At 39.1% G+C, this 11,952-nt stretch overlaps 1 protein-coding gene across 2 annotated transcripts in view; it reads right to left on the bottom strand.

Moving 5' to 3' along the window:
• Nucleotides 1-2,256: 2,256 nt before the first annotated feature.
• The window catches only part of LOC102094352 (cytosolic phospholipase A2 epsilon), a 33,139-nt gene continuing 23,443 nt past the window's right edge, over nt 2,257-11,952 (bottom strand). For both annotated transcript variants that reach the window (XM_013366920.3, XM_065064553.1), the window contains 10 exons: nt 11,689-11,824; nt 10,263-10,399; nt 8,934-9,156; nt 7,826-7,940; nt 6,923-7,060; nt 6,540-6,647; nt 5,521-5,712; nt 4,872-5,041; nt 3,681-3,867; nt 2,257-2,806 (listed from right to left, as the gene is read on the bottom strand). In XM_013366920.3, the coding sequence (XP_013222374.2) occupies nt 2,598-2,806; nt 3,681-3,867; nt 4,872-5,041; nt 5,521-5,712; nt 6,540-6,647; nt 6,923-7,060; nt 7,826-7,940; nt 8,934-9,156; nt 10,263-10,399; nt 11,689-11,824 (1,615 nt within the window). In that variant the 3' untranslated portion in view covers nt 2,257-2,597. The remainder of the gene's footprint in view (nt 2,807-3,680; nt 3,868-4,871; nt 5,042-5,520; nt 5,713-6,539; nt 6,648-6,922; nt 7,061-7,825; nt 7,941-8,933; nt 9,157-10,262; nt 10,400-11,688; nt 11,825-11,952) is intronic.

Here is an 11,952-nt window from a genome sequence, read left to right as displayed (position 1 = left end):
AAATTCTGCGTTAAAAATTTCACAGTCACCTGTTGAAACTGTCAGAGTTTCTACTGCAATGCCAAAGTTTTAAAAACTCCCTTTCTCAATTTATTTTTTTACTTTGTGCATCTGAATTAAGGTGTTTACGTGAATAACCTCAAAGACGATATATTTGGGAGGGTGAAATTGGTGTTAATTACTCTTTATGTTCTCACCTCTTCTTTAGGTCCCCATGTTTATAAGGCTTCACTGTGTGGGGTACTGCTAGCATCACGTGAGGTGGTCCCAGTCTCAATGGAGGAGTACACAAAGGTAACAAAATGGAATTTTTTAAAAAAATCAGCCTTGCTATTAAAAATTCAACAGAAAAATCAAAGTCAAAATAATCTCATTTCACTTTGCAATGAGCTGAGAACTGATTGATAACTTCACAGACACTATGTGATTTGAATTTTGTAAAACATTTGGCATTTGAAAACACTCTAACTGAAGAACTGGATGCAACAAATGTCATCCAGATGTTAAACAGATGAAGATGGATAACTAACAGATCACAAAACCAGTAGCCAAAGGAAGGTACCCCCAGAGAGAAATATTTCTAAAGAGATAGCAAACAGCTCAATTTTAAGCCTGCTGCATGTTTTTTTTTAATGATCTGGATTTTTTTTTTTAAATCACTTTTGGCACCCTGTTTCAAAAAGAGGATATTGAAATATTAGGTAAGCTGAAGAGCCACAGAGTGATCTGAGAGTAGGAGGAACTCCCTTTGAGAAGGAAAGGCAAGTTTCATATCAGCCAGCAGGACACAATGCAGAGATATCCAATGCTGACTTGGGATACAGCACAGCCATGTCAGTACAAAAATAAGTCATTGTTAAAAGATGGGCTAATTAGCCCCAATGAAAAGCAGGGTTAATCAGGCTCAGGCTGTGTCATGTTCCTATGTGGCTTTTTTCCATCCTTTTGTTGAGTATGTTTCCCCTGTAAAACACACTGAAACATCTTCCATCCTGCTCCATTTCATTTCCAGCAAAAAAGGTCTAGAAAACATGGGAGTAAACCCAAAGATATCTCTGGAAAAGACCCAGAGAGATCCCATGAGCTGATATTCTACAGTTCTGGAGCTGAACTACAATTGCAGCTGCCTCACACATGGAGGGCTAATAATCTAGATTTAAACATGCAACGCTATACTTGGAAACAGAGTTATACCACGCTCTTTCAAGTGTTTCAGGTGCATAAACACAACCAACATGCTCATAAGGTGAAGAATATGGCCCACTCCTCCTCTTCCACCACCTAAATCACTCTAAGATGCATCACCAGCTGCTTTTTCCATGGGAGAGAAATCTTTTTCTCCCCTCCATTTCCTACAACCTTTTTTCCATACAAACAGATTTGTCATTTCTGAGCATAACCTAGACTCTGATCTCAACACCAATTCTGCACTGGTGACTCCATCTGAAATTCATCGCAACAGTAGAAGCCTTTTATCAAAAGGAAAATAATTCCAAGCATTTTATGAGTTTCTGTGAGCAGCCTCTTCCATGTATCGCAGTTCCACAGTGCAGGGCTGAGCTTGTGATCTGCCTGTTGCAGAGCTGCGAGAAGAGGGTCTTGGCAACTACCTTCACCCAGGAGATCTCTAGAATTTCTGATGATGAGAAACCATTCTCTCAGGACAAACCCTGCAAAAGGACCATTTGCAGGTAAGTGTTGAACTGTTGCAAAAATATGGCTGGAAGGGAGCTCAAAAGGCCCTCTTGCATTGCCATACTCCATGCAAACAGCTAGCAGCCACTTCCCATGAAACGTTGGGAAAAAATTCAAGGTAATCTTTCAGGAACAATCAAGGCAGGTGAAGATGAGTGAGACAGGACAGTCAGCCACAACTCCAAGAGAAAATGAAAGGAAAGTTGGGCAACATGACTACTGCTTTGGCTGAATATAGGTAATTCTGCGGATAGCAGCTCAGAGGATTCATTTAACCACATGAAACAAACATAAACTAATTTACAGGTATATTTTATTAATGACAAAAAATTTATAGATTTTTACAACTGATAGTAACGTAAGAAACTTATTAGTGAATATTAGTGAAGAAAGCCAGTTCAATAAGAATCTCATAGCGGACAAACAATCAAATCAGAGATGACAGCCTTCAGTCTGTCAATAATTAAGATAAGCATGACCAACACAATCAATTAGCTATTTACCAGAAAAATTTCAGTTCAAGGGATTGCTGTCCCACCAAAAAGAAAAGACACAGATAAATACTTGCTTGATTCACATTTTAATGGGTTACATATTTCATTGTTATCTTACACAACATTATATTAATTTATACAGTGTAGATATATGTCAGTTGGTAAAATAAGGTAAAAAACTAGACACAGATTTGCCACTTCGAAGTTTGCTTTGGATTAAACCACTGGTAAATTCCAATCTGTTCATCTGTACAGTCACATAAACTGGATGAATTGGAGAGCAGCATGTCCTCAGGATGATGCAATTTTTACTGCAAGTAACACTGCCAAGCATCAAACACCTTAATCTCATCAGGTAACAGACAACCCAAGAAATAGCACATGAAGGTTAAAGCTAGCAGGTGGTGGCTAATAATTTCGCTGCCTCCTCCGTGCCACTGCCAAGCTCAAGGCCCGAATTATCAACTTCTCATTATTTAGAACATTGTAATCAGTCAGTTTCACCAGTTTGTCAAAATTATTTTCACTGAAACACACCTCCCTTGTCGTAAATGGGGAGAGGACACTGCAGACATCAACTTTGCCTTCATCCATCTCTTCAGGAGTCCTTTCCACACCTGAGGGACAAACCATAAGTAGAGGCACGAGTAAGATTTTCTTGCAGTATGTGGCTCATAATAGTCATTTAGGTAATTATAGGTAGAAAAGGGAGACTCAGAGGGAAAGATACAATATATCAGAGGGATGTAAAAGTAGGCTAGAAGCACCATATTCTTCAGCCTTGGGAACAAGCCTCTGCCCAGAAATAGTGTAAACTCAAACAGCTGATAATGAAAACATCAATTATCAGCAGCAGTGCTTGTAGACCATTCCTTGGACAATATAATGTCTTTGTTACTTGAACCAGAAAAGTGCAAGAAAGAGGAAAACAAGATAGTCTACTCTTGTAATGGATGAAATAACAACCCTCTCACTGAAAGTTCAGGAGAAATTATGGCACTCAGACAGAGAACATAGTTCATATTAAAAACAAAGATCTCTGTCTACTGAGTCCTCAGTCTGGGAGATTACTTTTAAATATGTGAACAAAACCCAAATGAACAGGCTATTACAGAAACCCTCAGATGGTTTTGCCTCCATCTTTGTTTGCAAGCAGCGGTGCACAACAAGTGCATGTTTGTAGGTGTAACAGCTTGTGTTGAGGACCTACCAGCCTTGCTATATGTATTTGAAGAGTTTTAACTTCATACGATCTCTTGTAAGTCCTGTGGAGTAAATGTCTATTTTCATCTCAAATGTATTAGGAAAGCTTCCGGAGTTCCCACATTTCAGACTTACTGACATATATCAGCTATTTTAGTCAGTGATGAGACTGATAATGCCAGCATTGGAAAGAAGGTCACAGATGACAGTGAGAAGTTAGATATGCAATAGAGAGGATGCACTGGGCAAGTGAATTTTTATTAAAATTGATAGCCACAGATGACTCACCAGGAGCTTTGTATTTCTTGAAGGTGTCATTTACTAGTGGGAAAAAGAGCACCGTTGGAGCTTGTGGACTGTCAGCATCTTCAAACACATAGCACTCCTTCAAGTTTTCCCTGTCTTCCTCGCTTATCTCAATTTTGGGAAATGGGATTCCTTGCCCTGAGAAGTACTTTGCAATCTGATCCAGAGGCTGGATGAATGAATAAAATAAATAAAATTGATACAAAGAATCAAAACTCAAAAAAGTTCCAGAGACCTGGATTTTTTAAACTCCAGCAGCTAACATGGATATTCTAAGCTTTGAATCTTCCTCTGGGAAGAAGGTAAGTTTCAGACGGAAACAGCCATAACCATCCCAGACATTGCAGCTTATATTATTTTCTTCATTGCTTTAGGTAAAACAAGAAAACAGTCACTTTCTTTGAGCTTGCAAATGGAGCCAAAAGCCATAAGATGGATTTTATAATTCCAGTGAAACCGGTTCAGAAGGAGAAGGCATAAAACCCCACAAGAATGTAGAAGGAAGAGATCAGTCCAGATTATTCTGTGTGGTTGTCTTCTTCATTATTTACCACTTTCCCAATCTTTCAGTCCTATGCATAGTTTGTGATTGTTTGATGACTCCTTATTAGCAAATACGTTTATCAACATACCTTATGACCTCATGAAAAAAAACTTTTAACAGCTATATGTACTATAAGCCTATGTTTAGTTTTATGCTATTATGTATGCAATACTAATTATATAATTTTTCATTATTAATCAAGTCTGGCATCAGGCAGTGCATTTCCCTGAGACTGATATGAGATAAATACGCAAAGAGACACATAGGTGTTACCATTTAATCTGTTAAAATATTATCAGGATTTTTCATTGCTTCTGTAATTTGCTCAGTTCAAGGTTAACCAAAATCAGTATCAGAGCTCCAGAACATTCCTCAGTTAGCTCTTCAAAAGCTCTTGGATCCACTGCAGTGAAGACCTTGATGATTTTAAAATGCCTATATCCATCACTGTCTTCTAATAGCCATCTTAGTTACTGAGAGTTGTATCATCTGATAATCTAAATAATAAGTCATATAATAATCAACTAATTCACATTCCAGTACTGAAAACTTAGTTTGTTTAATTGATGAGTGCTGGAGATCAAAAGATCATGAAGGAAAAAAATCTCAGATACTATGGCTTTTCTTACCAATGTTTGTGACCCTCCACTGTAATTTAAATGCAGAATGACATCCACCTCCCTCTTCGATCTCAAAAGTGGTGGGTAGCTGGTATTGATGAAAAACCCAGTATCAACTAGGGAGAGGTCATCATTTGCTGTTTCCATCAGTTTATTTGGGAAGGAGTCTATCACTGTGTCTGAAAAAAATATTTCACATTACAACAAATAACAAAGATGATTGATTGCTTCTCTTCAGAAAGTTAAAGAGGTATGAATTTAGAATTTTGGTCCCCATATTCCCTGCTTTCCTTTGACTCATTAGCAGCACTGACTTACAGAAGTGACGTGCTATATCTTTTTCTTTCCTTCCTTTCTTTCTGGACACCTCAAGCAGCTTTGACCCTAAAGGAGAAATCCCTTTTCTGCCCTCAGGCTGAGCTCGCCTTGCCCACTAGAGCACAAAACCCAGAAAACCAAATTCAATTTCACTGCTCAAACACCCCTTAAAATGAAATGCCACTCCAGTCTGGCTCCCACATTTTCCATTTGGGGAAGGGAGAAGTGGAATTTTGGAAGAAGTTGATCCTGTCTTTTCCTCTTCATTGGAAATCCTGAATGGATTCCTTAACCTAAACTTCCTAAAAACGTTACTGAAGAACATTCTGTGTTACTGTGCCTTTCCAGGTAGAAAATCCTTCACTCTCCAGGTATTTGCTGTGCATCTGGAAGCCTCTGATAAAATTGGGATACTGTGCAATGGTTGGGCGCCCTGTTAAGACATCTCGCAGTGCAGAGGAGAAGATGCTCGAGGGAGTGAGCAGACATGTGTCTATCTCATAGGGATTCATGGACAGAAGGGGTTCTTCCTCTGTAAGAAGGAAAGACAAAGTTTGGAGTTTAAGACAGTTTTCTGAAATGATCAATATTAAAAAAAAAAAAATAGTAACTAATTACCCAAGTTGTCACCATCTCCCACCCCAAAGGTAAATCAAACATAGTTTTAAGCCCTTAAGGTTTATGCTACCAAATAAAATTCAGCATTAGACAGGTTACAGCTACCTGCAGGCAGCAAGCTGCCAAGCACTAAGCACCACCTCCCACTCCAGGCTTCCTCTAATGATGCCCACCTCTATTGCAGTGCATGGTGTGGGGGAGAGCTGGCTCCCAAAACATACAGGAGGACAACATTGGCCTTTGAACAGACACCATCAGAAAGTATGGGAATATCACCCAGCTGCAAATGTTAGCTAAGTTAGGAGGCCCACCACTCTAGGTTCCCTGTGCAATTAAGCTTGCAAGAGCAAGCTTTCTCCAAAGCAAGTTCAGTGGAGAAAACAGCCCTCTGTCAGAGACATTTAATGACAGTATTAGTGGCCAAGGAGAACCATATCCTAACTTAATAATCTTAAGATGCATTCTTACTACAACACTATTTTTACATCTCTGCTGGAGACTGGTTTTGTGTCTGTATGTCCTTTAGAAAAAGGCACAGATTTACCAAACCTTGATTAAAGAAGGACAGTTTAGTTATTCTAAATCAAGCAGAAAAAATTCTTAGCTGATATCTTTGCTTTGCTTTCCTCATCTCTCTCTCCTTGACTTTGACAGCATCTCTTTAGGCATTAGGCCTCTGCACAGAAAATAAGCTGTGTATACTGATTGTAAAGGAAAAAAACACCACAAAAAACATCTCACCAATATCTTGTACTCTGTCTCTGGTCCACCTACACCAGAAGTCCTCTGAATCAGTAGCCAAATTCCAGACATACATCACATCTATGGAAAATATACTACTCCACATGCCTGTAATGTAAAAGAGAGAACAGAAACTGATTGATGGAGCAGTCTTGGAAGAATTTTAATTGATACACACCTTCAGTCTTTCCCCTTGGATACTTCCTTTCTGTTTTGATGGATGTCTTCATGGGCATATTCCTAAGAATGTCCTTGCTAATGCAAGCTCACACCTGTTCAACCTGTTTGCCGGTGTCTTCCCAGGGCTGTCCACCACAGACCACATGCTCACTCACACCAGATGCCTCTCGAGTAGGCCATCTTTACCCCTAGGCAATAGTCACCTTGCATGTAGCAAATCCGAGTTTCTGAGAGCCTCTTCACCAACCTTCCCATAAAGAATTTACTTCCAAAATCTTCTGCACGAATAGATGCTCCGTATTTCAGGTGACCAACTTCATAAGGAGTGAACTCCAGCCACTCTACAGCGACAGCAGCCAGACCATAAAAAGGCAAAAAACATGTTAACTACCGCTAAAGAGAAGAGTAGAAGGACTAGAGAACAGGAAAAAATGATGAGAAAGACATTGGCTAGTTTATAATATGCTGCTCACCTGCTATAGCTCTATCCATATTGCCTAAAGTACTAATGCTCTGAGAGAACATACATCTTTTGATACAGCAATCTCCGTCAGAAATGCCCTGGTGTGAATTAAACTATAAGTGTTGCCTGTATTTAATCTTACCCAAATATGTATTGGACATGTTAAACTTGTTCCCTTTAGGGCACCAGTGACAGAGAGCTTAGTATTTACCTGGTGTCATGTACTCAGGTGCTCATTTTAAATAAATACTGAGAATATAAAAACTAGAGAAAATAGTGATTTTCCTGCCACTAGACCCCCAAATTCCAAGTATTCCCTTTTATTATTCAATATAAAACTTAGTGGAACCATCATAATGATTAGCTTAGTTACAGGGTTTTTGCAACCAGGATAAGCTGTGAGTTTGGCGTCTTCTGTGTTATAAATATATTTTTTGCTTCTGGTCACATCAAATTCTAAAGAGTAAACATGTTTGGATTTTTTATTTTTAGGTGTTAGTCACTATTCTGTGAAATTTTAGAAGGTTTTTTTGATATTAGAATGAAAGAACTGTTGAAATATTAAAGCTGATTACATGCATTTAGTCTTGTTTGGATTACTGAAATTATAAAGTTGTTAAGAAATCTGGATCCTAACAATTACCTCTGAATGCCTGAGCACTATAGTTGGACTTGAGGTTGATGGCCACATAGATGGGCAATGGGTTCTGACCATTATCCACAGCCTGCCGTTGGTCCGAGAGTCTGTGCTCATCTTTCTGGTTTTGATTAAAAAAGGTTAATGGAATGAAGTCAAAAACAACTTGCACTTGAAATAATGTAGTTTGAATTATGAGCTTTGTCCAGGTTCTCCTCCTGTTCTGAGCTCACTGGATTGTGCAGAAACATCTGCCATGGGATATCCCAAACTTGGCAAGTATCCCATAAGGAGCAGCTATGCTCTATATGGGTTCTCAGATTTTGAGATATGCAGAGAGGTTGATTGTAGATTCAGCAAAGAAAAAAAAAAACATTCCCAGGAAGAAATATGTAGCTAAGTGAAAGGTAAGGTACTTCCCTTGGCTGGATCTCAGGGAACAGAATTCGTCATATTTTGGTGTGTTTTGCAAGTGTGTTAATATGCAAGAATATACTCTATTGCGCATGACAATTTAGAACTTCCTTGTATAAACATAAACCAGAAGGAAACTACTGAAGTTATGCTATTTTTAAAGTACCAAAATTTCTATCACTCTTTCTTAAAACTTGCTAACATATTTACAGAATGGTCTTTCCCGCTATTTTAATCATCTCCACATGCAGTCTGTAACTAAGTCACTTTATAAATGCATATATTAATTTATGTTAGTGAAGTAAATTATTCCAAATTTTTAAGTCCCTCTTCTAGTCAGAATATTTCATGTCCAAAGTGATTAGTTTACATTTCAAATTATTTTTGTCTCAGGATTTGTCTTTCTTTAAGATGAAAGAACACCTTTGACTACAATGCCATGGTTTCTTCAGTTCAAGATTCACCTCACTTTAAGGCAAGAGCAGTGTTTTAATAAAGGATCGGAATATCCAGAATTTAATCAACAATTAAATTGATTATTTGCATTAGTAGTATTGAACAACATCCCAGGATTTTTTTTTCTCTTTTTAGCTATAGAAGTTCATCAGGTTTCTGGAAAAACAAAAAACGAAAAACGAAAAAAAAAAAACAAAAAAAACCCCACAAACAACACAAAAAAAGGAGTAAAAAAGAGTAATACCTTATCATGTAGCATGGATTCAATGACAAGCCCCCAAAGGTCTATGAAAGAAGTGTTATGTCCTTCTTTAGTCCTCTCCATCAGGTCATTATAATAGTATTTAAGACAATCCAAAGAAAAACAGCAGATCTTGGATTTGGTTACTTGTTTGCGAGCTTCATTGATTGCATCCTCCAGATATTTTTGTGACCAATTAGCATCTTCATAAAGGTTTGCCATTGTCCTGAAGAAACATTAGAAGAAAATAATGCAAGAGAAGTAATGCTGTGGTTTGGCCTCAAAAAACTTTTGTGCAACCTGTTTGCCCGTTTCTCAGTTCTTATGTGGTTCACAACTGAAAATTGAACGCACTTGAAATACTCTCAAGAGCAAACAAAACCTCCAAACATTTACGTGTGCTCAAAAATTATCAGGGGAATAGTCACTACTAGTTTCCTCTAGTCTCATATTTGTTGCTGGTATCTGCTACTGGCTCCTACCAGCAAGAGAACTGGGCAGTACTTGGGTCATGGGCATGCCCCGGTACAACCACTCTTACTGGTCTCCTTAAAATCATAACACAGACAGATACACTCAGATCTCTGCATACGTACAGAGAACTTAAGAGGATTTCGGCAAATACTTAGACAAACCTGCCATTAAGGTTTGGACTTATCTAAAGGGCTGACACACAATTCAGTGGAAACAAAAAAAAACTATCTCTACATCCAATCAGGTGTAGAGGAGTGGAGACACCTGGAATCCACATTATTAAATATCTAAGATATATTAAATATGACATTATCTGTCATGTGCCCACTGGGAGAGAGCACTTTATAACGAGCAAACATAGCCATAGTCTCTCCAAGGTCAGTAACTTGGCATCATTTGTTGGACTGTCTGCAATAGTATTAATTCCACTAGCCCCAAATACACCTTTTACCAGAGGGAGATGCACTCTAAATCCAAAATGGAAGTCAGAATAACCAGCAAATGGCAGGCATAAATTCTTCTTCCCATCTTTCTTCAATTTCCAGTCTAATGACAGATTCGTTGCATTCAGTCTGAGGTATAATTGATAAAATATGAAAAGGTAATAGAGCATTTACATGAAAATATCAGGCATGGACTGTGTCAATGTGGTGACAAAAGCAGCTGACATAAGTCACAATTGAACTCTTATTCAGTATGTTTTGTTTCTTTGCTCTTGGTGGACACAGAGGACATTGTGGGGAAAATGGAAATGCTTTTGATCTACTAAGTGCCATGTAAGCTGATGGTGTTATACAAATAGCCAAGAGTATTAAGCAAAGAGAGTGGAAACATGAGCCTTGTTTGGGTCATTCTCACCATGTGGTACCCGATAAACCACCGATGTAGGAAATGCAGTCTAACAGGTTGAGTTTCTGTAGACCCAGCAGGCTGCCATACATCGCTGTCAGTGATCTCGTCCCTCCTCCAGTTGTCGTGATGGCCACCACTGGCACCTGTCCAACACGGCAAGGCAGGAGTGAAAGCCACGCATGTTAGAGACAAGCAATCCTTCTTACTGCAAAAATCAGATAACAGGTTACAGGTGCTGACACAAGCAGTGAGGTTACTTTGTGGAAAAAGAATGTATTAAAAGGCTTCTGTTGCCACCACCTGACTGATGGGAGAGAGAAGGCTTCTGTCTTACCTGCTCTGATTGGGTGGGCAGGAAGCTGTCTACTTGTTATACAATTGGAAATAAGCCTCATCACCTTGGAATTCTTCTCAAAGTGTATTATTAGAAACTGTCATAGAAAATACAGCATTTACCGTGCCAGAGCACATTAGGGATCTGTGATCCTGCCTCTAACAATGACCAGTGCCTCAGAAGAATGCACAGCACCCTGTGATCAGCCAGACCACACAATAGCTGAAGCCCTCCTGGCCTCAGGCCACTAATTACTTTATGTCCTGAAGCATAATCATCGACAGGGCTCCCCATCCTCCAAGGTCCAAATATAAGGCAGACTATTCTTCTCTTAGTCTTTTCCTGATCTAGTACACCTTTTGCTTCTGTTAGCATCTTGCGTCCTGTCGATGCTTACAGGCTCTATCAAAAATGTTTATTTATATCTATTTTTAGCTCAAATGTAAGTCAGTTAACAAGGTAGAATGGATTATTTTCACAATTTTGAAGTTAAATACATGAATAGGAGAGCCAGAGTACTTAGACCTTTTCAATAAACAGCAGGGGCTACAGTGATAAAACAACAGTTTTAATCAGCTATTTCATCTATACAACTCAACAGTGTTGTAATATTCACTCTTCCAGCTTGACAGTTTTATTTTAGTAGCCAGTTTTACCAACAAAACACTTTTGCTGCTACAGAAGCCACCTGAAGTATTTTTATTCAGATATCTGTGTGAAAATTTTTGCTCCCTCCCCTCAAAATCACTTACGAATGCCATGACCATCACCTTGCCTCTGTTACTGAGTTAAGGTACACTATTTTTCAGGCACCATCTCCCAGCTGTTCCGTATCACCCACTATAAATTTTCCTCCTGAGACCCACAGGAATGGGTTGAATTGAGGAGCTGTTGAGAAGGTTTTGGGGGCTGTAAAGTCATTATCCTGCCTTTCCTGCTCTGCTGTATGAATCAGCTACTTCTTCTCATGCCTTAGGTGGCCAGGCCTGCCCAAGAACAGCAAGGTTAATTAAGCTGTTTTTTCATTTGTGGTTTCAATTTGCGAGCCAGATCCCAATCCCCAGAGAGGCCTTGCTACCAGGGACTGTACTGGCTTGCCTCATGCTCTTTCAGATCCTCCTCCAAATGAAGAATCTTTTTCAGAGCAGCAGCAACGTATTTCTTCCTTTTCCGCAGGAAGTCCTGCTCTTCCTTGCACAGGGTAAACCCCAAGCGCACATCCAGGTCTCCCGAGCTGGAATAGACAATGGAACAAATCAACGCACATGTCATTTTATAGCTGATCTCAAGACCCGGAGGGCAGGTAATCGGTAAACTCCACAAATCATCTGTAAAACAAGCCATTTCCAAGTATGCATATTG

The sequence above is a fragment of the Columba livia genome, chromosome 5 (genome assembly GCF_036013475.1).
Source record: "Columba livia isolate bColLiv1 breed racing homer chromosome 5, bColLiv1.pat.W.v2, whole genome shotgun sequence".
Classification (NCBI taxonomy): domain Eukaryota; kingdom Metazoa; phylum Chordata; class Aves; order Columbiformes; family Columbidae; genus Columba; species Columba livia.
Note: the sequence above shows the minus strand (reverse complement) of the source record. Positions and strands in the feature narration are given on the sequence as shown.